Below are 27,208 nucleotides of genomic sequence, written 5' to 3'. Positions count from 1 at the left end.
AAAGTTGAACTTTTGACGGAGAGCACTCTGAAGCGCTCATGAGTCAGCCAATAAGAGACGATGTGGGCGGGGCTTCAGTCTGTCACGTCGATTTTAAACTAGGAAGCAGACATGAATGGTGACTTGCAGGCTGGATTTAATAATACATTTTAAAGGGGAATTCCACCAATTTTTCAAAATTTCTTAAGTAAATTAGTAGTAAATGTAAATAAAGTCATTCAGAGTGGTTTGATGTGAAATGGTTTATTGTAGAGAAACAGACAGATTTCTTTACAGTGGTGCTGATAGGAACCAGGGGTGGCCATGTCTACAACACAAATATAGCCATTTTATTTACTATCCAAAACCACCAGTGAATCTTCTGAATTTTAATATGTAACCCTGATGAAAATGGTAAAATAGTGGTATATCTGAGAAAATAATGTTTTGGGAGGGGGACTTTTGCCTCACAACGCCCTGCATGCATCACTCCACCATTAATGGATTCGAATAGATGGCTAAGAATGCATTTTTAAGCCAAAACGTTATCACAAAGCTATCATAAAGCAACGTGTCAGACATCAGGCAGCACCTATCTAACCATTTCAGGTAATAACTACCTGTGAGGGAGCCACTCTGAATGACTTCACTTCTTAACCACTTAATTTTGTGGAACTTTTGAAAAATTGGTGGGGTTCCCCTTTAAACTCTTCAGACGTCTGGTTCCATTCGCCACCACTGTAAACCATTACGAATGACTTTGTTTACATCTCAAATCAGGGAAAGTCCCCTTTAAGAACAGGGAGGAAACATTTACTAACTATAAACGATCACAAAGGACCGAAGTCTGTCCTCAAAATAGGCCGGTTCAGTGATCCATTGAGCTGCCCCGCCCCCAGAAACGCCACGGGAGCTCACGCTGTAGACGTAGAAGCCCAGACGAGCTCATCCTCATCCTCATCCTCAGCGTCTGCCTCACGAACTTCAACAATGGTCCAACTTTAAACCACCTAAAACTACATTTCCGCTCGGCGCAGCTCGTGTTTTTGGACAGAAGCCCGCTGTCTGTTCACCAAACGGCAAACCGGCGGCGCTTTTTGAGATTTTTTGGGAGAATTTGATGCTCGTAGTTGGAAGGATGGTGGTGCTGCACAACGTGTCGCCTCCGAGCGAAGGAGTGAGACACGAACAGGCTGATATCACAGCGGTTCTGGACGGGAAAGGTCTCGGTTCTGGAACTCTTTGTGTGGCAGAGTCGTAAGTACAGCAGGGCTGAATGTGGGTAAATGAGTTTTCCACTAGCCTGAGCACTGTAGCTTTAAGGGAAACTCCACCAATTTTTCCACAAACTTTTACATATATCAGCGGTTAAGATGTAAACAAAGTCATTCAGAGCGGTTTGGAGTGAAACGCTCAGTTATTGAGGAACTTACTTTCTCAGTAGTGGTGATAGGAACCAGACGTCCACCTTTAAACGTTCCCTCACAGAAAGTTCTTACTTGAAATGGTTAGATAGATGTTGCCTGATGTCTGACACACTGTTTTATGATAGATTTGTGACAGAGGTTTGGCTCGAAGTGTATTTTAATTCATTTATTTTAACCCATTAATGGCGGAGGGGTACATGGAGGCAAAATAGTCCCTAAAGAAACCTCATTTTTTTTCAGATTTACCCCTATTTTACCATCTTCAACATTACCTGTACCTCCCAGAAGACACCTGCAGGTTCACTGGTGGTTTTAGATATTAAATATGTACATAAAATGACTCTATTTGTATTATAGGTATTGTAGCTGGTTCCTATTACGACCAATGTAAAGACATCTGAGTCTGTAAGTTTCTCTACAATGAACCATTTCATGACTTTGTCTACGCCTCAGCCATTTAGTTATATGGAATAAAAAAAAAAAATCAACGGGATTCACTATTAAACTGTGCAGCGTCCAGCTCTACAGTTGTGTTGCTCTATCTGGGTTGCCAGGTTTCCATTTTTGCAACATTTTCTTCCTCTCCTTTGTGGCAGCCGCGTGTCTTGGGTTGATGGGTCCGGAGTAGGATTTTCTTTGGATTATCCATCCATCAGTCTCCACGCCATCTCCCGCGACCTGAGCACCTACCCTGAGGAACACCTGTATGTGATGGTCAATTCTAAGCATAAAGGTACGAGGTGCAGTTTATGTGGCGTGTGGAAATCTATTACATGGGGAAAAGACTTTGCCTATAACTTCTGTGTAAAGAGGGAAAATTGCTTTATTAAAGTGTTTTCTCTTTTTGGCCACTTTATCCATTCACACACTCTGTTTAAAGGGCAACTCAACCTATTTTTCAAATTTTTATGCATTACTAAATCATTAAGATGTCAGCAAAGTCTTTCAGAGTGGTATGATGTGCAGTGCTTTGTTCTAGTGAAACTTACCAAGCTGGGATTGTTCACAGCAGTGCTGATAGGAACCAGACGTCTGAAAGATTTACTTCCTCCCAGACAGTTTTTCACATAAAATGGTTATGAATGTGTTGCCTGATGCATAAAATATCGTTTTCCGATAGTTTTAAGATAAAGTTTTGGTATAAAATATATATTATTTTCATATCAGCACCACTGTAAAGAAATCGGACAAAGTTTCTCTGCAGTGAACCATTTCAGATCTAAACGCACCCACTGACTTTGATCTCAGCGGCTAAATTATGCAAAAGCTTTTAAAAAATTAGTGGAATTCCCCTTTAATTTTGAAACGAGAGCATGAAAGGATAATAAGTTGGCGTCCTTTCAGAAACACACAGCCAGGCTTGGTGTGCGGTATTGTTGAAGGCAGCTTTCCTTCCCCACACTTCACTCTTTAATCTGACAGATTTAGTAGAAGATTGAAGCTTTTCCTGTGTTCTAATAGACAAAGCCAGCTGTCGCGTGGGAAAACAGTGTTTTGTGCCCAGATGCTTGTCTTGCCTCTCTTTGGGGAGTGGCATTTGAAAAGCCTAGCCTTTCTTATGTAGACCGTGCTTTGGCAGCAGACCGTTTGGCATGGCGTACCCACCTCAAAGGCAACGGGGATCTAAGCGTTTCCTTTCCATTTAGTTGGAGCGCTTTGGTGTTCCTGAGAAAATATAGAGCCCAAAAGAACTTTTTCCTTTATTCCCTCCAGTGAGTAAAATGTTATGAGTTGGTTTTTAATAACTAGGATTATGCCTAGTTATTGAATGAAAGGATTTGAAGTAGAATGTCTCATTTACCGAGAGGTTTAGTCAAAGGCTGTGTTTAATCTCTGTCCAGGCATTTGAGCTCTAGAAATCTAATCCATTGAGTATCCATCCTTCATTGTGTGTCGAACGTTAATGAAAGGTAGACGTTTATGAACTTGATCTGTTTTGTTTTAAGAAGATTCCAAGAATGAGGGGCAAAAGGTCAAGGATGACGACAGCAGTAGTAGTGATGATGATGATGACGATGACGTCGACGATGACGATTCCATAGGCCTTGTGACGGAGATCCGGTTTGTTCCAAACGATAAGGGCTCTTGTGAGTGTGCTGTCAACTTCACATCAAGTACTTTTTACAAAGCTTAGTTCTAAAAACGTCTGTAGAAAAATTGAAAACAGTACAACACACAATGTTTGATGTTTTACCTCGTGAACTTTTTTATTTATTTATTTATTAATTTTTTGGGGTAAATACATGCTTATTCTGAACTTGATGCCTGCAGATGTTCCAAAAAGGTTTGGATAGTAGACCATTGTGTTACATCACCTTTCCTTTTAACAGCTAATATTAATCATTTGGGGACTGAAGACACTTATCCAGCTTTGAAAGTGGAATTTTGTGTCATTCTTGCTTTATACAAGTCTTTAGCTGTGGAGGGCCTTCGTTGTCGTATTTTGGGCTTCGTAGTGTACAACCTTTTCAATGGGAGACAAGCAGGCCAGTCTAGCACCTGCACTCTGTGATTATGCAGCCATAATGGTGGTGGTGGTTACCCATGACACTGACACTATTGCACCCCCCACACACTGGCTTTTGAACTTTGCGCTGGTAACAGTCTGGATGGTCCTTTTTTGGTGTCCATTATTTCCATAAACAATCTGAAATGTTGACTCGTCACAGCACAACTCATGTGTCCTCTATGCATCCTTCCATTTTAGGTGAGCTGTAGCCCAGAAAAGTCGGCGGTGTTTCTGGACATTGTTTATATGACTTCCACCGTGCATAGTAAAGTCTTGCATTTTTGGATGCAGTAATGAGCAGTGTATATTGACAACGGTTTGTTAAAGTATTCCTGAGCCTATGTAGAAATATCCTTCACAGAAGCATGCCATTTTTTAATGCAGTGCTGTCTGAGGAGTCATGGGCATTCAGTTGTGGTCTTCAGCCTTGCTCTTCACGCGCAGAGATTTATGTGGGTTCTCTGAATCTTTTTACATTATGCTCTGTGGTGAAATACCTAAAATTTAGAGAAATGCTCGTTGAGGAACATGTTCTTTAACAGCTGGACTATTTGCTGATGCGTTTTATGGCAAAGTAGTGAGTCTCAACCCATCCTTGCTTATAAAGGACTCTTCCTTTCCTGAATGCTCCTTTTTTATCCAAGCATGATTGCCTCTCCTAAGATGTTTTTGAACATTTCACAAAGTTCGTAGTCTAAAATTACCCCTGTCCCACCTTTCGTGGAATGCATTGTAGGCGTCAGTTTCAGAATGAGCAGATATTTACAAAAAGCAAAGAGTTAAGTATTAAATATTAAAATGTATTTACAAATCACTGATTTTTATTTGCATTTCACATACCGTACCAACTTTTTAAGAAACCGAAGTTTGTAATATGCTGTAAATGAAAGGTCTGAAATGTGCATGGTTTTATCTGCGCTGCAGTGGAGACGATGTTTACAGCCATGTCTGAATGTCAAGCTCTTCATCCTGATCCTGATGACTCTGACTCTGATTTTGACGGGGACGAGTATGATGTGGAGGAGGCAGGTAAGGCTTTGAGGGATGAGTTTAGATACGCTTATCTTTCAGTAACAAAGAGAACAAACATAACATGAACATGTCCAATCCTGCTGACACACTTCTTACAACTGGCCCATAGAGCAAGGCCAGATCGATCTGCCCACATATTACTCCTTTGAGGAGGGCATGTCCCAGCTGACAGTGGAGGGCCAAGCTACACTGGAGAGGCTGGAGGGGGTGCTGGCTCAGTCCACAGCTCCTCAGCACTGCATGGCTGGAGTCAGGACTGAAGACACAGCAGCTGCAATAAATGGTAAGGAGCGTTCAGTATGTGTTTACAGAGGGGAACCATGCACGTTTGTTTAATTGATGTTTCCGTCTGATAGGGCAGATCACATGGCTGCATCAGTGTTCTTACACCCACCCGGTGATTAGTCACAGATTTGGTGTGTGTCATACAATTTAGCTGAGTGTTGGCCATATTTGGATTCTTACAGAGTCTTTGGCTTCAGTTACTCTGCTGTGTTTTTATTATATAGTGTTGTGCGAAAGTCAGAGACCCCATTCATAAATTTAATTTCCATTTGGAATGGTACAAATTATTAAAAGTGCAAATTATTACTTTGTCAGCATCAGGAAAGTAGCAGAAAACATACCTTTAACAGTAACTTGCACAAAAGCCCCAACAGCTATTTTTTTCAGTGTCCACTCTTTACCGGAACAGCTTGAGCTTAAATAAACAAACAGGACTCTGGGGTGGTCATCCCATTGTTCTGAGAACACCAGCAGCTTCTTTGTTTGATGTGTCCGTCTCCTTTTCTCAGTGAGGTTCTTCTTGACAGCTACACATCCTTTCAGACCCACAGCGCTGAGTCATCTTCTCACAGTGGAAGGATGGACAGAAACACCTGTGGATGTTTTCAGATCTGAAGCAGCTTGATTTTCTCCTCTCTCTCAAAGATTTAAAAGCTTTAAGTGCTGTTTATCTGATGGGGCAGTTTTGGTGTCTACCAGGTTTTCCAGGTGGTTGTTAGGAGTCGCATTTTCCCTGTAGCTTTTGAATACTATTTTGACCTCCAGTGTTAGCAACCTTTTTTCCCTTGACTTCCTCCTACCTTATTATCTTATATCTAATCTCCTAAAAATGAAACGTGTGCTTAAAGGCCGTTTTAACTGGAATGTATGAGACGAATGAAGGATGGTCTCTGACTTTTGCACAGTACTAAATATTGCTGGATGTGATATTCAAGTTAAAATCAAATCATGTTTTTATTCTGCTCATTTAATGGAAGCCTTTCCCCAGCATTGTACAAGTAGTCTCCTTGGGCAGTGTGGGGTTAAATGCTCAGCGGCACAACGTTGTTGTCATCAGATGGGATTGAGCCCAGAGCCGTCTGAGTGATAGCCACGTTCTCTGACTGCTTTGCTATTTACTCAGCATCCCACATCTCTACCACAGTATTATTTAAATTAAAGTCCTTTTTTCAGTTTTATTCATGAGCCTCTTTAACGTTTTCCTTTCACAGATGAGTTGAAGACAAATTCAGAGGCTCTTGGAATCTCTGGGCAATTTGACGATGCTGATGTTGACCACTGGTAAGCTTTGGTATCTGTCTATAGTGTCTTGTACATGCCTTAACTAATTCTTAAACTAAGTCTTAACTAATTGGACATTTCTTATTGTTTCGGCTCTGCTCTGCAGCACATTAGATTTGAAATAAAACAATGACTGAGGTTAAAGTGAATAACCCCATGGGTGATTTAGGGGTTATTATTTACATAAATATTGGGCAAGTTCCCTCATTTTAATGGACCAGATGTAACTGGACAGCTTTTTGGTTACTCTTAATTGGCTATTAGGAATGTAAATGATTAACTGTAAACCAAACAATGAATAATTGTTCAACCAGTGTTGAAATGGAACAAGAAAAGAAAACAAAAAATAAAAATAAGCAGTATTTTTTTATAAAGCTTTAAAGCTGAAATTGGCTTCTTATTCGGCAGCTTCTTATTAAAATTTTCTGTTCGACCTTAAAAGGTGCTGCAGTTACATTCTGGCACATGCACAACTTCTGCATAGTTTAAGGGGGAATGAAAAAGATACAGAAGCCAACATCGGCTTCTGGTTAATGATTGATTTTTCACAGAGTTATGGCTGCAGTAATGATTTTCTCAGTACATCATTTCCCCTCATTGTGTCCACTTACTGTCCCCTTTATTAGACACTCCTACTTTGTTGGTCCGGCCTGTAGATGTAAAGTCAGAGACGATAGCTCATCTGCTGCTGCACAGTTTGTGTTGGTCATCCTCTAGTCCTTCATCAGTGGTCACAGGACGCTGTCACGGACCTGCCCACAGGACGCTGTGGCGGATATTTTGGTTGGTGGACTATTCTCAGTCCAGCAGTGACACTGAGGTGTTTAAAAACTCCAGCAGCACTGCTGTGTCTGATCCACTCGTACCAGCACAACACACACTAACACACCACCACCATGTCAGTGTTACTGCAGTGCTGAGAATGACCCACCACCCAAATAGTACCTGCTCTGTGGTGGTCCTGTGGGGGTCCTGACCATTGAAGAACAGGGTGAAAGGGGGCTAACAGAGCATGCAGAGAAACAGGTGGCCGGTCGATGTGTGTAAGTCTATTAACCCTTTAATCTCCTTAATGGTCTGCTGAGATGGGGGGTTATGTATGAGAAAGGATGTGATTCCTATACGGTTCCTGCTCAAATTTAAGTTTATATCTTTACCCTCATTCACTCTCATTCCAAATCCAGTGTGCCAGAATGAAGAGCCCAAACGACAAAAATTCACTGTTTGGTTCCTTACCGAATTGTACAATTACGGACATTCCAAATGAGCATACTGTCAGTGATGCCCCAGCCCTCATGAGGCCAGTTTCTAATCAGCTGTGGGGGCTCTGTCCCTCTTCTACAGATGGAACAGAGAGCCTCTTGTTTTCTCTCGCCAGAAACACTTGAAAAGGAGCTGGAACGGGGTAGGGGGGAGATGCTGAATTTTAACAGAAGCCAAAGCACTGGGCCCTATGAATGTCACTAGACTAAACTGTTGCACACTTGATGGCTAACACCACACCCCCCCCATGCCCCCTGGCAGAAGTGATGAGGCGGTCATATTCTGATTTATATGTAACTTTTGTATTGACTTCTTTTCTACTGACAAGGATCAGTTCTGACTAATTTGTGCATTTTGATAATGTAATAAATAGAATATATATATGTGCTGCTTCTGTTATTTGGGAGAGGGGATTTCAGTTTTTTGTTTGTTTAAATCCCTGACTGGGCTTGTCTGTGTTTTTTGAATAGTGTTGCTGGTGCCAGTGTCACACAGAGAAGTGTCCTAGTTTTTACCCAGTTCGTGTTGTGCCAGTGATCAGGTACTGTCATGCCCTCTTCCGGAGAGCTGAACTCATTCCCCCCCACCCTCCTAGCCAGCACTTGAAAAGAAGCCCTGCTTTGTCTCTTGCTGCTTCCTGTTGGTGTTGTGGGGAGGATAGGGGCTGTCATTTCACAGGAGATTGAGGTAGAGATAACTAGTATCACTGTGCTTGATCCTGCCCACATCTTTTGGAATCAGCTCTCAGATAATGGCCTATTAAATTAACCATTTCCATTAAGCACTTGACCATAAATTGTAAAGACACCAACCAGTACTGTATTTACACCATGCAAGACTGGGGATTTGGAGACCTCTCTGGTGGAAATATGTAATTGCATGCAACGTGCAATGTAACGTGTTGTGCTTCAGACCCCTTACCTGAAGGGAAGAATCAGATGATTGCGAAAGAGTATTCAACAAGAACTCAGTCAAAACTTGGAGAAGAAATTGACGTTGGGGTTGCGTATACAAGCTTGTGTTGAGGGCTGTAAAAACAAGTAACGGTAACATTGATAATTAAAAGTTGGACGCAAATCTTATCAGTTAGGTGGCTTGATGACGTTTGTGCTCCCAATTTACGTCACTTGAATGAAAAAGGGAAAACACAGATAGAAGAGACTTCATGATGCATGATGGAAAAGTCAAAAATATGGGAACACTTCACTTTAACGTTGTCTAGAAAGGCAGTTTTCTCTAAGATGTGTAAAACTACTCACCTTTTACAGCAGCGTGACTGTAAACTGCAGTAAAATTGTAATGAAAAGTTAAAAACAATGTGTCACTGTCTGCTTTTGGGCAAGTTCTGGTTTGATTTAGCAAAATAAACACTGTTAGCTGACGAGCTGAGCTGCATTTTAGTTTAAACTGCATGGCTCAATTATACTCATTCATTGCTCATGTGCACAGACCTGCTCATCCTCACAGACATGGATCTCTTGAAGGTATACTTTCTTTTGATTTTAGGTCACTGAAAACTGAGTTTTTGGAAAATGCTGTCCATGGTGGAGATTTTGGATTATTTTATCTACTATCTACTTAATGGCTGTGTTGACTGGAAATTAAATAAATGAATGTGGCCTCTGACTTTCGCACAGTACTGTATCTAAAACTCTTTTCCAGCCTCCATTTTCCTGGAAGGTGGTCAACTTAGCTCAGCTGAGTCAAACATTTTTTGTTTAATAGCGCAATATCTTAAATATTTACAGATACTTTCTTCAGCTGAATGCCTTCAACTTGAAACTCAGCAGTCCAAGGGTGGAGATAGCATGTGGTGTTTTTCCACTGCACGATTTAAAGGATAAAATCTTAAACCACTGATGTCAGCCTGCCCAGGAAACCCAACTCAACTTTCCCCTGAGATGTCTGGAGTAATTACAGGGTGAAACTGCTGAGATCTGTGGCTGGAACACTCCTTCCTGTGCAACGGACAAATACGTTCTTATTTCTTTGTGACAGTGTCTGCAGTATTTTGTTATGCAGCATGTTAATGGTTAGAAGTGAATCCTAAGCTACTGTAAGTCTGCAGACTTTAGATAACTAGATGAAAAGATGCAGTCTTGGGTCACACTTTATTTGGATGGCCCCCTATAGATGATCTACAGCTACTTAAATTGTTAACAAACTTTCTGGTGATACTCAGTTGATTATCAACAATATTAAGGTTAGGGTTTAGGTCTAGGAGTATGTGTAGATTTTGCCTTGAGGTTAGGGTTAGGGCTAAGTTTATGATAAGGAATAGATTTAATAGAATATTTCACACACAAGTTCAAGTTCAGTGCATTTAGTTGATATTTATTTGAATGTTAGTTAAAGATAGACTGAGCATCTACAAAGCGTTTACAGTGCACCATCCAAATAAAGTCTTACTGCATGTTATAATTTCTTATTTATTGGTCCATTAATAATTTTAAATGCAAAACAGACGAATGTTGTGAAATCCTGTACAAAGGTTTATTCATACAGTTATGGTCACTTTAAAGAGAGGTGGAAGATGAACTCCAGAGTTCATCATTCAGACTTAATTATACTGCAGCTGGGTCGTTTCCAAGTTAGTTTGATGCTGGAATGCATCTTTAAAAGATCCTGCATTGTCCTTTTTAAGATCACACTTGGACCAATCGTAGTTATTTTGCTTAATACCGATCTCGTTGTTAGCACACAGGCTGGATAGTCTCCAGTCTCCAAGTTTCAAAACTGACCAATTTTACAAGTTACACTTAAGAGGTGGGCAATATGATGTTTTATTTTTCTTGTGATAAGTTGTCGTGCTTTTTGGAGTGTATCATTAGTACTTAAAGAACACTGACTAACTGCATATTTCATTAGAGCCTAATTAGATCAGTTTAACTGGTTTACTGTAGTGCCGTATGTGAAATACTGAACAAAAATCATTGTTTTTTTTTGTTTTTTTTGTTTTTTTTTAATTTGGCACTACCAGTGGTGAACCCTGAGTAATAGAGCTTGGCCATCAATTTGAGCCATAAATATCAAATCTTGGTCAAAAACAAGGAAAAACACCTCTACAACAATGCTTATTTCTGCTAGCACACCTATGAGATTTTTCCTAGTATGTTAGTGTTAAGCTAAGGGCAATTCACAAACATTTTTTGGTTCTAGATTATATGTGACATTCTGTGTTTTATATGAAGCTTGTAACAAACTTATATAATATATATCATAAAATGATTATATATTACCTTGTATGCTGCAGTTTGTCCGTAAAGAGTCCTGACAAAGAGCTACTGTTTGCATTCATAACTGACTGAAACACATTGTTCAGGCTACCACTTGTACTCACAGACAGTGACGCATCTAGAACTTCAAAAAAAGCCTAGAGTGATGTTTTGTTCCTCCCAAAATTAATCCCACCCACTTGACAACAAAATGTGATCCACTGTTTCTTCCTAACTGTTACTTTAGGCCTTCAGTTCAGCTCCTGAGGTCCTAACCAATGGGAGAGCTCTTTCAGCTGTATCTGCTTAGATACGACAGAGAAAAAAATCCTGATTGGACAGTTTTCTGCTGGGCGTTTTAAGAATTTAACCCATCTGTTTCCAACCAAAATCAATGAAATAGTAGATCTACAGTACTTGCAGGGATTAAACAAGCATGACAATTAAATTAAGTAAATAAAATAATAATTACTAAAAATGACATTTTAATTTTTTTTTATTTCACAGAAATCATTAGGTCCTCTCTGAAGACCTAAAAGGCTCTGAGGGACTTTTTCCCCATTCCATATCATGAACATTGCAAAATAATAATGCAAAAAAACTAAAATCATGTTACTAATTGTATCAAGAAAATTCCTTCAAGTAGTGATATATTTTTTTTTGCTACATTGCCCAACCCTACTTACACCATCAATCATTTTAATATCAGACAGAGTAATGATATCACGTTGCTTCAAGTTTCTACTTCAAGGTCCAGTAATGGTTTTGGGGAAGAGTCTTCCCCTCTCAAGCATTGCTCCAGGCCTTCAATAGGCAGCCTAAAACCTCAAGATGATGCAACAGTTACTAAATAAAAGTATATTAATCTTAATATTTCAGTCCACCATAGATATCCAGTATCTCCCTCACACACAGACACCCACAACAGTTTAGTATTAAAAATTAGGCAGTTATAAATGCTGCTTCACATTATCCAGCCCAAGAACCCTGGAAATGAACCTGTGGCTAAATGACTGATTAAAATATTAGTGTGTGCAGATTAAGACAGAATAACTGAGGATGCTTTTCAACACCGAGGTAGAAGTTCCTGTCTTTTCTTCTTGGCCCCTTCATTACTGGATTTTCTTCCCGTAAGTTTGTCTCTTCAATAAAAAAGGAATTAACTTCTCAAATACTGCTATTGCACTCGTTGTACCTAGAGGGTGGGGAACATACAAACATGGGTTAATATGATATGCACAAGTGCAGAGGTATAAAGTAGTGCATTACATATCATGAGCATTGCAAAATAATAATAATGCAAAAAAGTCACCCACTGGTAACTGCAAATGGTAAGATTTGTGACTTTGATGGATAGAAATGTGTGCCTGTGCTTTTATAACCATATGGTAATAATACAAACCTCCAAAATTCCAAAAAAGACAAGATTTCATGTTTGTCAAGTTCATTGTTTTTTTTCAGTAAATATACACTTATTTTGAAATTGATGCCTGCAACACATTCCATAAAAGGAAGCTTTTTTAAAAGGCAATTGAAGACTATTAACGTTCTTAAGAACATCATAAACAGGTGATGCAAAGATGCTTAATATAAAAGGAACATCCAGGAAAGGCAGAGTTCTTATAAGCAATGATGGGTCAAAGAAAACTTTTCACTGGTAAATGATCCAACAGTTTAAGAACAATGTTCCTCAACAAGTTAGTGCAAGGATTTTAGGTATTTCACCCTCTACAGTGCAAAATATCAAAAGCTAATCAGCTAATCTGGACACATCTCTGTACATAAAGGTCCAAAAACTAGAGAAGGAAGGATCAATTGGCTATGTATCAGTGCCGGCTGATTTTCAGCCCAAATGTGATTGCCGATCGGTCAGTACTTCTCTACCTTAGCCAATCCTGAAAGCTGATCAGTGGCGTAAAACAGATGAGCCATATTTCACTTGAGGCACCAGAATGTAACTGCTGCACCAATTTGAACAAGAAGCTGGCGAATAGGCAAACTTCAGCTTCGTCATATCTATTTCACAGATGAAAAACATTTTTCCTGAATAATATTACACATTTGGCTCATTTGTCACTGTAAACTTGCTGTATGAACGTGTAGAGCCGTAATTTGATGAGGATTTGTTTCTGTTAGCATGTTAGCATCCAAGCGCTAATCTTAGCTTAGCTTACACTGCTGACTTCATGACCTATGGCTTTGGCACAGACTAAAAATAAAAATAGGACACAGAACTAAAAAAAGCGATCATATGTCAGCCCTTTTGGCCTTTTCAGTACATTTAAAAACCCATTTGTGAAGCAGAAGGACTGTTTTGTCCTGTTAGCTGTGTCGGTTGTGTGGCGGTTGTTTCAATGGTTACTCCTGCCTGAGTGCTGCTGTCAAGAAAACCTTGTATCTCCATTTTTGTCATTTTTCAGTTATTGGCATAATGTGAAAATGCCTGTTACCCTTTACATTGTGTGTAAGTTTCATGAAGAATGGACCAAAAGAAACGGCCCAGAATTACTTGGAAAAAAAGCCTGGTTCAGTTGACTTACATTAAAAGTACAATATGTTTTTTCCTTTTGCTGTGATCATTTTGGAGATACAAGGTTTTCTTTCGACAGCAGTGGAATGCTGGAATGCTGCACCATTTAAGGCCCTTGATCGGTATCGACTATCAGCTGATCTTAATGTCTGTGACTTTCGATCTCTTAGTACTGGATTAAGAAACCAGCTGCTACTCTGATGGATGTCACCCCATGGACTTAGAAATGCTTTAAAAAAAAAGTTGTCAATGAACACCATCTGTCACTGCATCCACAAATGCATGTTAAGACTGTACTATGCAGGAGTCATATGTCAACAATGTCCAGAAACGCTGCCGACGTCTCTGGGCTCAAGCTCATCTGAAATGGATTGATGTACAGTGGAAATGTGTGCTGTAGTCTGGCAAGTCCACCTCTCAGATTGTTTATGAAAACAATGGATGTCATGTTCTCTGACCAAAGAAGAAAAGGACCATTCAAATTGTTGAAAAGCCAGAGTCTGTCATGGTATGGTGGTGCATTAGTGGGTAACTTGCACATTTGTAAAGGCACCATTAATGCTAAAAGATTTTGGAGCAACATGTGCTGCCTTTTAGATGCCGTCTTTTTCAGGGACCAAGAAAAATTCTGCACATGTATTAACAGGTATAATCAGAGAGTGCAGGTGCTAGAATGACCTGCCTGCAGTTCAGACCTGTCTCTCACTGAAAACGTGGTGCCTTGTAAAGTGCAAAATACAACAACGAAGGACCCGTATGGCTGTGCAGTTTAAGATGCAACATTAGCAAATAATTCTGCTTTCAAAACTGGATCAGTTTGTGTCGTCAGTCCTCAAACAATTATCGAGTGCTGTTAAATGGTAAAGGGATGTAAAACAGTAATAAACATGCTCGTCTCCAAACTTTTTTGGAATGTGTTGTTCAAATCTGAAATGAGCATACATTTACAAAATAAATAAATAAAAAAATCAACAAATATGGTGTTATAACCTAAGGAACATTTCACCTTAAAAGGCCCATATCTTACATTTTTCATGGGATCCATGTTTCAGTGGCTTTATGTACCAAAAACAGTCATAATTCATTTTTACATGACAATTTTCCAGTCTCTCTTTATTCCTTAGAATTAAAAAGGCTGTTTTGTTAAAAGCTGTTTGTGTCTTTAAGACTGATGTATGTAAATGAGCTCTGTTTTAATTGGCTGCCCTGTATTGTGATTTATTCAAAAAGCAGTCCAGGCTGAAACATTCCTTATAACTTAAGCATGACTGGCTGTAGCCCAAATAAATGAATATATTTACATTTATTGTGGTTTCTGTGACATCAGTCAGCAAATACAATGAACTCAAAACAGACTGTTTTTCATATATGGACTGTATGGATTGGGGAGCGGATGGTATGTTTTGAAATTTTACGTAGTACATCAAAGACTTTTATTTAAAAAAAAAAAAACAAGGAATGTTCGTTTTTCCATGATATGGGCCCTTTAACAGCAAAATAGCACTACCCTAATTCTTTAATCCAATATACTGATTGGAAACAAAGTAACACAGTTTTACCTAAAATGGGCCCCAACCAGAAGACAAATGCATACTCCAGGAAACTGTGCCCAGAGCAGGGAAACTGTATTGAAAATGCCAGAGCTGGGTTCATAACTGCCCCAGTAATGCTACCACCTGGAAAAAGAAGAGAGAATAAACTAAGCCTCAGTACACTTTCATATACACTGATCAGGCATGACATTCTGACCACCTCCCTGTTTCTACGCTCATTGTTCATTTTATGGACAAGTTTTTAGAGAAAAATTACCATTTTATGGTGCTTTTTTTTTAGATTTTATGGTGCTATGGTACGATTGCGCATTGTTGCCATATAGCAACAATTTCCCAAATACTCCACATATATATATATATATATAATAAAAATCCATCAATACTTTAGTGAAGTACATGTAGTGGAGTAAATGTAACTAGTTACCAGTTACTTTTAGAGGTGTGGCGCCACCCCTGGGTGGATCACTCTCAGCATTTTAGTGTCACTGAAAATGGCCCACCACCCAATTAATACCTGCTCTGTGGTGGTCCTGTGGGGGTCCTGACCATTGAGGAACAGGGTAACCACAGATGGACTACAGTCTGTAACTGTAGAACTACAAAGAGCTCCTGTATGGTCAGTGGAGCTGATAAAGTGGACAGTGAGTGCAAACAGAAGGAGGTAAACTTCTCAGATGCGCATTCCTGTCATACCTGCATAGGCCAGGCTCGTGATGACAGCAGCAATGACGTGGACTCTTAAATTCTCGCTGAAAATGCCGATGTTCATGACCGCAGCTTGCAGGACGAACGCACAGGTCATCTCCACGGCCGCAGCAGTGGGCAGGGAGGCGCTGATGGGGTTAAAACACTGATATCCATGCGCTTTGTGAGCGAGGTGCAGGTCGGACAGTCCGAACGACCAGAGGTAGGACGCAGCGTAGCGCGAGACCCACGCCGTGCTCAGCTGGCACGCGATCAACACCGAGGAGGCTGAGGGGCGCAGAGACCCCCGGTACAGCAGCTCGAGAGCGCCCGAGGGGTTGCAGAGCGCGCCGTGGAAAGTTGAGACGTGGACGACGGTGATCAGGTAGATGAGGGTCAGTCCGGTCTGCGGCTGAATGCGCCCACTTTCGCCCAGCAGCTTCAGCTCCTGCGAGCATGCGCAGAGCTGAAGAGTGGAGAGGACCTCGATCAGGTACAGGCTGTAATCCCCTCTGGAGAACACGGCTTTAACTGACCTCCTCGCCGCCTCGCAGAACAGCACGATTCCGACCAGGACAGCGACAGAAACGGCCAAATCTGCCATGTCCGAGGGTGAAAGGGCGGCTACAGTCACGCGCTGTCAGAGTCCCCTCACCCCTGCTTGGGTGAACTCAGGTGGACTCTGTGGTGCAGTTCATGCCAGACCATCTGAAAAAAATGAAGGGACTCGGATTTTGACCTACACGGAAGTTACACACGGCCAGAAAAACTTGTTCTTGACTGTGATGGAGAGACGCGAACGCTAGAGGGCGCGCACGCCTCACTGAAGGTTACTTAGTTTAATGCACTGTTTCTCAGCTCTGGTCATGGAGGCCCAGTGTCTTGCACTGTTTTCCCCGCTCCCAGCACACCTGATCCAGCTGGTCTTAAAAAGGTGGTACTTAAAGGGTTCTTTTTAGAGCCATGACTTCTATATAGAACCATTTTATGCTTAAATGGTTCTTTGCATGGTGAAATGGTTCTTCAGGTTGATGGAGAGTGTTGTATATGGCTCTACACTCTTAAGAAGATGGTTCTTAAAGGGTTCTTTAGTAAAGAGAATAGTTCTATATAGAACTTTATGCCTAAATGGTTCTTTGCATAGTTAAATGGTTCTGCAGAATCATCGAGAATGTGTTGTATAAGGCTGTACACTCTTAAAACGATGGTTCAAGGGTTGTTTAGTAATGGAAAATGTTCTATTCAGAACCATGACTTTTATATAGAACCATTTCTTGCATAAATGGTTCTTTGCATGGTAAAACAATGGAGAATGTGTTGTATGTAGAACCTATATAGAACCTTTCTGGAAAGCTGTCAAAAGATGTCAAGCTTGTAACAACAGAATAACCCTTTCTGGTGCTGTATAGAACCATATACAGCACATTCTCCATAATTTCACCATGCAAAGAACCATTTAAGCATGAAATGGTTCTGTATACACTCTTTAAAAAGATGGTTCTTAAAGGGTTCTTTAGTAAAGAGAATAGTTCCATATAGAACTATTTTATGCCTAAATGGTTCTTTGCATACTTAAATGGTTCTGCAGATTGATCGAGAATGTGTTGTATAAGGCTCTACACTCTTAAAACGATAGTTCTTCAAGGGTTCTTTAGTAAAGGAAATTGTTCTATTCAGAACCATAAATTTAATAAAAAACCAGTTCATGCATAAATGGCTCTTTGCATGGTGAAACAATAGAGAATGTATTGTATATAGAACATATATAGAACCTTTCTGAAAAGCTGTCCAATAATGGTAAGCTTGTAAAACCAGAAGAACTCTTTCTGGTGCTATATAGAACCATATACAGCACGTTCTCCATAATTTCACCGTGCAAAACACCATTTAAGCATGGAATGGTTCTATATACACTTTTTAAAAAGGGTTCTTTAGTAAAGGGAATGGTTCGATTTAGGTTCATGAGTTCTATATAGAACCATTTCATGCTTAAATAGTTCTTTGTATGATGAAGTCGTTCTTCAGACTGATGGAGAATGTGTTGTCAATGGTTCTACACTCCTAAAAAAAGATGGTTCTATAAGGGTTCTTTAGTAAAGGGAATGGTTTAACTTAGGACCATGAGTTCTACATAGAACTATTTCATGCTTAAATGGTTCTTTGCATGGTGAAATGATGGAGAATGTGTTGTATGCGGTTCTGTATAGAACCTTTTGGAAAAGCTATCCAGCTTGTAACAATAGAAGGACCATTTTGGTGCTATATAGAACCATATACAGCACATTCTCAATCTTTTCACCATGCAAAGAACCATTTAAGCATGAAATGGTTCTATATACACTTTAAAAAGGATGTTTCTTCAAGGGTTCTTTAGTAAACGGAATTGTTCGATTTAGGTTCATGAGTTCTATATAGAACCATTTCATGCTTAAATGGTTCTTGCATGGTGAAGTCATTCTTCAGATTGATGGAAAATGTGTTGTATGTGGCTCTACACTCTTACAAAGATGGTTCTTCAAGGGTTCTTTAGTAAAAGGAATGGTTTTATTCAGAGCCATGCATAAATGGTTCTTTGCATGGTAAAACGATGGAGAATGTGTTGTATATAGAACCTATATAGAACCTTTCTGAAAAGCTGCCAAAAGATGTCAAGCTTGTAACAACTAAAGAACCCTTTTTGGTGCTATATAGAACCATATACATCACATTCTCCATCATTTCACCATGCAGCATGAAATGGTTCTATACACACTCATTAAAACTATTTGGTAGTTCTATATAGAACCAAGAACACTCAAAGAACTGTTCTTTGCATGGCGAAATGGAACTTCAGGTTGGTGGAGAATGTGTTGCATACAATTACAATGACAAGTTTGTAACAAATCACACTTAAAGAATACAGTTCTTCAGGGGTACTTAGTAGTTCCATATAGAACCATGAACACTCAAAGAACCATTTGTATATGTAAAGTGTTCTTTGCATGGTGAATTAATCCATTCATTAACGATTAATGGAGAATGTGTTGTATATGGTTCTATTTAGCACCAAAAAGGGTGCTTTTACTGTTACAAGCTTGACATTGTAACAATAGCAGAACCCTTTTCGGTGCTATATAGAACCATTTTCAGAAAGGTTCTATACAGAGAACTATATACAACACATTCTCCATCAATTCAAATAACTATTTCACCATGCAAACATCCATTTAAGCAAATAGAACTTATGGTCCTAAACAGAACCATTCCCTTTACTAAAGAACCCTTGAAGAATCGTCTTTTTCAGAGTGTATTCAGCTCATTAACAGCCCATTATTGAGTTAAAGTGGCTGTGTTAATGCAGGAAAAGCACTCAAATGTGCAGGACCAGAGCTGAGAAACACTGATTTAATGAACCATGAAAAAAAACCCAACACTGCAGTCACAGCTTTGTGTATATATGGAGAGGACTTGTATATATTTAGCTAGACTGAAAACAGTGGAAAAACATGAAATGCAGTGCACACATGACGGTACTTTTCCATAGTGGCATGGAAAATGAAAAACAAAACCGTGTATTACATTGTTTTCATATCGCTTGACCTCTTTACTGAAACAAAATATATGAAGATTTGCATTTTAACAATGAAAAGCTGTCAGAATTAAATAGAACCTACCTTAAAATGTAATGAAGACGTGGCTGTTGCTTTCCACCTTGCGCCTTAAAAAAAACAAACATAAAAATCAGACACCTTTCCATAGAAAGTACCCTAAAAATTATTTTGTATATATTTAGCTTGTTATTATCTCTATCAATGCCTTGGGTTCAAATAGATCATAAAACATTCCTTGTAAATATCTAAGGTCTGGTTACTTAATTGTTTTTTAAACCCTCCTGTTATATTTGGGGTTAATTTGACCCCATTCAATGTTTACTCTAAATAAATGATTGACACCATTTTTTTTGCTTCATATTTAGTGACTTTTACTAATTTATTGTGGACAAGTGGGCAAACATAGACTTGACATGATGTTTCATGCTTTCAGTGTCCTGTACACATCGGTGTTCGGACAGTTTTAGCTGTGTGAAACATAAGAATTATCAACATTTTACACACATTTGTTTTGGTTGTTTTGAATGATATTGAGATCACTGTGATTTTATAATCTTCAAAAAACCTCCCTCTGCTTTAGGGCCCTAAGCTAATATAACCACAGCTGTAGTAGTGCGAGGACCAGTAGTTCACACCACATTGGGGGGTTACAGAACTCCCACCCGGACTTTGATATTTCCTGGAGGTTTAAACTGCTGGGCTCAAACTGACCCCAAGGATCATAGATGTTAGTATATTTGAGGATAACAGGAGGGTTAAATAGTTTTTTTATTGTATGACCACTGTTTGAACCAATTCAGTGAATCGGTCCTTTTGAATCTGCTCATCAGAAAACAAGCTACATGCTGAGGCTTCATTCACACCAAATTTAATTACAAATGTAAAATCTGTAATAACACTGTAGTAAGCATGCCTATACCTATAGTTTTTCCTGACGATCCAATTGAAACCAGACGATAATCCCCATGTAAAAGAAATATATTTAGGGCCCAGCTTTAAAAAACTAGTTGAAATATAATGTAGAGATTGTTATGGTAGTACTGATGGCAGCAGCCTTGGCGTGAATGGATGCCAGGTACTGTCTGTTCCCTGGTCATGCTGATCCAGGCCTGTATGAATGCTCTGTGTTCTGTTGGGTCAGATTAGTTAATGGATTGGGCAGATCAGAATTTCCATGCAAAAGAACTCTGGTTGCCAAGTCAGTGTGGAGGCCAAAGCCACTGAGCTGCTAGATGATGAGGGGGTATACATTTAGTGTGGAAGCATTCAGACAAGACAGAAATCAGGCCACCACTGAAGGCCTAGAGACATATTTGTCCAACTCTCCACTGCATGCTTTGGCTCTTGAGCAGATCTTTTTAATGTGTTTTTCATTTTCAGCACTCAGGTCAGCCTGGGTTAATTGCGAGTGTTTTTTTGTAGGTGTGGTCATCTTTCATATGGACAAGTACTGTGTAAAGCTGTAAAGTTAAAGAAAAATACTTGAAAAAGGGAGTTTCCAAAACTGGAGTTTGAAAACTTATTAAAAGCTACAGAAAAAATGGGATTCCTAACAACCACCTGGAAGACCTGGTAGACACCAAAACTGTCCCCACCAGATAAACAGCACTTAAAGCTTTCATCTTTGAGAGAGAGGAGAAAATCAAGCTGCTTCAGATCTGAAAACATCCACAGGTGTTTCTGTCCATCCTTCCACTGTGAGAAGACGACTCAGCGGTATGGGTCTGAAAGGATGTGTAGCTGTCAAGAAGAACCTCACTGAGAAAAGGAGATGGACACATCAAACAAAGAAGCTGAATGATGGACTGACCACCCCAGAGTCCAGACCTCAACATCACTGAATGTATCTGGCATTATTTGGATTGTGGGAAGCAGAAACTGCAACCAACTTCTATGACTGAACTTTGCCAATGGAGTCATACATGCCTATTAGTTATAAATACCTTTTCCATGTAGTTACTTGGAAATAAGCCTTAAAATATAATTAGGCTGGAGGTTAAAATTGTCCTAATAATATTGCCTCAATATCACCTGATTGTATACAGAGTGCACTGTCTATTTAAATCTAGTAAGGGTGAAAAATGCTTTGGTCAACAAAAAACTGGCAAAACCCAAGAAGTTTTTAGACAGGTTATTTAAAGAAAATAAAGAGGTAGTCATCATATATTTTTATGAGCTATTTATTGCATTTCAGACAGAAATTATGATATAAAAAATATATAATAATTTTTTGTTTTAGCCCTTAAAAGTTATCAACAGCAAATGTGTTATTTCTTTATTTTAGCAGATTTACCCCCAAAAAATTCTCAGATATTTAAAGAAATATGAGACTAGTCTGACTCGCTGAATTTACATTTTAAGAAACAATCGTTCTCCAACCTTCTTTTGACACACAAGACAAAAAGTCAAAACTGATTCCAGTCAATTACTTTTCTTGTGACACTTGAAACCAAAATTCAGTGCAGAAGACCTGACATTGTACAATAACATTCATGAGGTAGAGCAGAAATCCACTGTTATAAGAGTGAAGTACTGTAATGTTATAAATAAACAGTGTAGCAAATTACCTATAATCTTCAAACTGTAACTGTAGTGGGCCTTCCAAACTGTAGTGGGCCTTTCAAACTGTAGTAGGCCACAGCTGTGTAGAAAAGAATGTGTAGGCAATTAAACCCTTTTCCAAACAAAGAAAACATTTAAAAAGTCCATTTGAATTCCACAAAATCGTCCCAGTAGCATAGATATCTCATGACACGGATATTCCCGACATCTTCACAGTTTTCTGAAATGGTCTCTGAGCTTGTGAATGCATAGTGTGAGCTTAAGATCCAATGGACAAAATATCACTTTCAAGACACTTGAAGCCCCTCCTTTATTGTCCCTCGAACAGGAAAAAGAGAAGTTCTCACAGCATTATACGAAGTCATTTTGTTCTTTGGCAAATGTTTGGGGTTAATACTGAAGATACACTTTACAGGCTGCTCTCCAACAGCTGCCTCTGTGTTGTTCTAAGTCCCTGTGCTGGTCTTCAGCTCTGTGACTGAGCACAGAAGGCTATGGTTCACAGGTGCTCTGGAATGGCAGAGAGCAAAGGCAGGACAGGAGTCATCCTGAGGCACCAGGGTGGTGGGGTGATCATGGACAGAACCTGGAATGACTGTGCCTCCAATTACAAGTCCCTGAAAACAGAAAAAATACAAATAAATAAATAAATAAGTAAATAAATTTCTAGGAATGTAACAATACATGCAGAAGTTAGAGATCACCCTTATTCTATTTAATTTCCATTTCCAGTCAATACGGCCATTGAGTTATTCCTTTTTTCAGTGTCAGGAAAAAAAAAAAACACAAACATATTTAACAATGAAGTGCACCCAAACCTCAGCAACTAAATATAATAGCACATTTTCAGTACTAATTTTTAAGCTTTCAGTTTGTCAAAGAAATCTGCAGGGATATTTTTCCACACCTCCAAAGTTCAGTCTTAGGCCCAATCCCATTTCTTATTTTTACCCCTAGCCCTTATCTTGTGTGTGTGACCTTGCTCCCCTTGGAATTGAGTTACAACAGGTAGTGGTTGAAATCTTCCCCCACGAAATGGGACATTACTTCATTAACAGCTACTAGCGCTGCTCTGTAGGCGACCCTGCCAGTCTGCAGTGACAGCAGAGGAGGGTAAAGTTCAGCTCCTTACTGCTGGGCTTTAGTTACATTTAGGGCATCATATGCCTTCAAAGAGGGGGGACGCAACAATTATGTACTATCGCCCACCCCTAATTCTTTGGTGATATGAAGCTGAAGTCAGCTATTCGCCAGCTACTTGTTCGAATTTTCCTGTTCCACCTTAAATGGAGCAGCAGTTACATTCTTGCACTTCAGGCATCCGAACTGCAGGACTATTTAAGGTGGAACAGGCAATTTATCTAGCTACAGAGACATCAGCACTACTAGCGATTTTTTTATGCTTGTTATGAAGAAAAGGACCATAATACATTGAAACAACATTAACCTAAGATAATACAATGGTTATTAGAAATTTTTTAACAGAGAAAATTCTCACATTTGTGGGTTTGTTTGGTCTCTTGTTCAGCCATCTTGCCGTTTTTTCTTTTTTTCTCATATCACTCTGTTTGAAGTCTCTGAAAAACCTCTGTTTGGAGGGTCATGTAGCCTTAACACTTTGCCCTACCCTCAACAAAATCTCAACAAAAATTGAGACACCCTACCCCTAGACGAGAGCACACAAAATGGAGAGCTAAAAGGGCTAAGTGGTAGGGGCAAGGGGCAAAATGGGATTGGGCCTGAGAAGCATTTTCCACTTCCCATGATCCAAGTGATCGCAAACATATGCAATGAGTCATTCATTTTTACATGAACATTTTCTGATCTCTATTAATCCCTTAGACTTAAATAAGAGATTAAAATAGGCTGTTTTGGTTACTGTGCCTTTAAGACTGATCGTGGTAAATGATAACTTCAGTGTGAATGGGCGGAGCTAAACTGCTGTAGGCTGAATAGGGGGATTTGTGTAAATGCACTGGTTTTCATGAATTCACACCAGGCTAGTTTTCCAGTCTAGTTCCCATGTATGGACTGTATGGACTGGGGAGTGTTACGTTTTGAAGCTTTAACAATGTTTACACACTACATTACATAACTCTTTTATTCCAAATAGATGAGGAAAATGACAGCTGTTTAGATGTGGCCAATATTTCAAACTGATATTTAATGAGGGATTTATTAAACCCTGATAGATTCAACCATTTGATGCTGAATGTTAAAATATATGCATTATATTAACTTTACTGCATTTGTAACCCTCAAAAGAATGTTATATTTCTCTGTAATGCTAATTCAGGTATCTATATTTCCAACTTCTACAAATAAATATGTATTAACAGTGGTATCAGTATCTGCAAGTATGTACATGAAAAATATCGGATATCAGTTTCGCCCTACAGTTCCCATATTGATGCATCCCTATTTAAACGTATAACACATAAAGCCTTACCAGACATCGTGTGAGTGTAAAAGTCTGTGTCCTCCTCAGCCTTCTCTTCATCTTCGTCCTCTTCCTCCTCACTGCTGCAGTGTCCCTCTCTGTCCCGGAACGCTGCACTCTCTCCGGTCAGGCTGGCGGGGCTGCAGCGCAGGGCCACCAGTCTGTGGTGGATGGCCACATACAACCGAGCGATGTCCCGCGCGCTGGCCTGGATCAGGAACACCCGCACAGAGTGGCTCTCCAAATCCGTGGCCGTCACCTGCAGGTTCCTCCGTGCCGGCCGCCGCAGGTGCGTGTGCGGGTACAGCTTGGTGTTCAGGATCACTTTCAGACTTCCCTGGTGCCTCATCACTGTCCAGAAACAGAATTTTATAAATATATATCAATATATGATGCCAACATCAACAACTTTTGCATAATTTGATATACAGTACTGTGCGAAGGAAATAAAAATATAGGATTTATTTGATCGGAAAAACAGTAACATTAAAATGAATACACATACACAATAATGCAAATTTAGTGATTAATAGTGCTGTGCAAAAATCTTCTGAGAACTGATTTGTAAATCTATAAAATCTTCTGTAAATCTGGGCAGTAAGTGTTTCAATGCTGTCAAAATTACTTGTTTAAAATATTACTTACTTGATTAAAAATTTTGATTTAAAAGTTAGATTCTTAATGAGTCAGCTTAGTGATTAGTTTAAGTTCGAATGATATACATGGTCGTGTGAGGCACACTGAAAATGTTCCACAAGGGGGTGCCATTTGTGCACAGATCACTTTGTTTTGTGTCAATGAAAGAGAGAAAACCCACACTAGGGGGATCTCAGTAATGCATATATGCATACATATACACACACACACACACACACACACACACACACACACACACACACACATATATATATATATATATATATATATATATATGTATATGCAGTTTTGTTTTGTAAAAGGTTTTATTTGTTTTATGTAAATTTTATGTAACTAGATCTAAGCTAGGCTTTACTTAAGGCTTCACTGTAAAATACAAAGTATGAATATTTGTTATCATTATATTTATCTTTTAATGCATTTGAAACCTTTGAAAGGTTCAGTTAAGCCTATTTTTACTGTTTGGTGTTTTAAAAGAAAATGATTGCTTGATTAATCATCTAAATAATTGCTAGATTACTTCATAAATATAATGGATAGCAAAAGCCCTAAATCGTTTATTCCTTCAAAAAAAACCACACAAATAAACAGTCCATCCAAGCTCTGTGTTTACAGTTACCATCCAATACCTACACTCTTAAAATAGATGGTTCTTCAAGGGTTCTTCAGTAAAGAAAATAGTTCTATATAGAACCATGAACCTTCAAACAACGCTTTGCATGATTCACGGGTTCTTTGCATCGTGAAAGCGTTTCTCAGAGTGATGGAGAATGTGCTGTAGATGGTTCTATATAGAACCTTTTTTGAAAATGGTTCTATATGGCACCAAAAAGGATTATTCTATTGTAACAAACCTGACACTGAAGAACCCTTTTCAAAAAGGTTCTATACACAACCATCTATAGCACATTTTCCATCAATCTGACAAGCCATTGCACGATGCAAAGAACCCTTTAATCATGGAAAAGGTTTTTTGAGTATTCATGGTTCAATATAGGATGATTTTCTTTACTGCTTAAAAAACGATTTTAAGTGCATAGTTCATCTGATCAATCCTTCATTAATTAAAATCAGGTGCTGCTAATGGACTTGGTATTCTTATAATCTGCATACAAAAAATGAATCAAAACACTTATGTTTGACTGTATTTATGTTTGTTTATATATATTCTAATGTTATATAATGTTTTTACTGGCAAAAACACATGTACTGATGAGAGAAATAGGTTTAAGCAATTTGCATGACTGCCAAAGATTTTGTACAGTGTGTCCAAACTTCTCCTTGAGCAGCCCAGTGTTTGTTGAAATTGAACAGATTCATGCAATGGCTGGTCTGCACAGAGGAGAAGTGGAACCAAACATGTGTTCCTCTACTGTCCGTTATATTGTGTATTGATGTTGCAATGACTGGGCCAATAGAAATGCTAAAATTGCTTGGAATGCTTGTTTTTGAAAGACTTGCAAGACTACACAAGACACAGCAGAACCCAGTACAGTTTTGCCAGGCGGTGCCAGAGTCTCTCCTGCCTTACCCATTCTAGACTGCAAGCAGCCTTTAGTTCCAGTTTCCAAGTCGTTTAGTCTTAACACCCCTCTCCCCCTCTCACTCCACGACTGTGTTCCCCTCTCCAAAACAAACAGCTTACACGTCAGCTGAGAGAGAGAGAGAGAGAGAGAGAGAGAGAGAGAGAACATTCAGAACACGTACGCTTCATTTTCATTCGCAGGCAATTTAGAACAACTTCCACTACTGGCCAAAAGTATAGAAGCAAGCAGTGATTTTTTGTAAAGTTCCAAGAAATCTTTCACAATTGAGTCCATTTACAATTATGTATTTCATATTTTTAACAATGAATTTGCCAACACAATACAGTGTGTCAAATGAAATGAAAGATTTTATTGGTTTGTGGTGATTTGCTGTAATATATTACTCGTGAAAAGTCTTTGATGAGCCTCACTTTGAGAAATAAGGATGCAGCAAAATAGATTTTTAGTTGAAAATGGCAAAAAAAAACACTTTTTGGCTGAAAGACCAAAAAGGCAGAAAAAACAAACAAGCAAACAAAATAAAAACACTAAATAGGCCTTCAATGCAGTGTCAAAATCTAAAATGTTACATTTAACTTTAATGAGGAATAGAAAAATTTAATTTTAATCTTTAATGAGAAAAAGAGGAATAGTGATTAAAAAGCTGTCCAGCAA

The 27,208-nt window shown here is 39.1% G+C and overlaps 3 protein-coding genes across 6 annotated transcripts in view; 1 reads left to right on the top strand and 2 right to left on the bottom strand.

Annotated features, from left to right (window-relative positions):
• The first annotated feature begins 786 nt into the window (after nucleotides 1-786).
• LOC118824636 (methylosome subunit pICln-like) lies at nucleotides 787-8,844 on the top strand. Of its 4 annotated transcripts, none has more exons than XM_036594927.1 (7): nucleotides 787-1,236; nucleotides 2,003-2,139; nucleotides 3,353-3,493; nucleotides 4,840-4,944; nucleotides 5,057-5,230; nucleotides 6,444-6,513; nucleotides 8,247-8,844. In XM_036594927.1, the coding sequence occupies exons 1-7, from the start codon at nucleotides 1,100-1,102 to the stop codon at nucleotides 8,311-8,313; spliced, it is 831 nt and encodes a 276-aa protein (XP_036450820.1). In that variant the 5' UTR covers nucleotides 787-1,099; the 3' UTR covers nucleotides 8,314-8,844. The 4 variants fall into 4 exon arrangements, with proteins under 4 accessions (XP_036450820.1, XP_036450821.1, XP_036450822.1 ...); XM_036594928.1 differs by having other exon boundaries at nucleotides 790-1,236; nucleotides 3,356-3,493; XM_036594929.1 differs by lacking the exon at nucleotides 8,247-8,844 and adding an exon at nucleotides 7,858-8,159 and having other exon boundaries at nucleotides 792-1,236.
• Nucleotides 8,845-11,480: 2,636 nt separating this feature from the next.
• LOC118824637 (aquaporin-11-like) lies at nucleotides 11,481-16,678 on the bottom strand. Its single transcript, XM_036594931.1, has 3 exons — nucleotides 15,768-16,678; nucleotides 15,081-15,197; nucleotides 11,481-12,186 (listed from the first exon to the last, which is right to left on the bottom strand). Exons 1-3 carry the CDS (start codon nucleotides 16,360-16,362, stop codon nucleotides 12,104-12,106), a joined length of 795 nt encoding a protein of 264 aa, XP_036450824.1. The 5' UTR covers nucleotides 16,363-16,678; the 3' UTR covers nucleotides 11,481-12,103.
• Nucleotides 16,679-21,510: 4,832 nt separating this feature from the next.
• Nucleotides 21,511-27,208, bottom strand: part of LOC118824808 (ran-binding protein 3-like) — a 29,171-nt gene continuing 23,473 nt past the window's right edge. Inside the window, exons 12-14 of the mRNA XM_036595224.1 lie at nucleotides 26,539-26,659; nucleotides 24,360-24,701; nucleotides 21,511-22,527 (exon numbers count right to left, since the gene is read on the bottom strand). Of these exons, the coding sequence (XP_036451117.1) occupies nucleotides 22,484-22,527; nucleotides 24,360-24,701; nucleotides 26,539-26,659 (507 nt within the window). The 3' untranslated portion in view covers nucleotides 21,511-22,483. The remainder of the gene's footprint in view (nucleotides 22,528-24,359; nucleotides 24,702-26,538; nucleotides 26,660-27,208) is intronic.

The sequence above is a fragment of the Colossoma macropomum genome, unplaced genomic scaffold (genome assembly GCF_904425465.1).
Source record: "Colossoma macropomum unplaced genomic scaffold, Colossoma_macropomum, whole genome shotgun sequence".
NCBI lineage: Eukaryota > Metazoa > Chordata > Actinopteri > Characiformes > Serrasalmidae > Colossoma > Colossoma macropomum.
The sequence above is the reverse complement of the archived record's forward strand: the minus strand, read 5'-3'. Positions and strand labels throughout refer to the sequence as shown.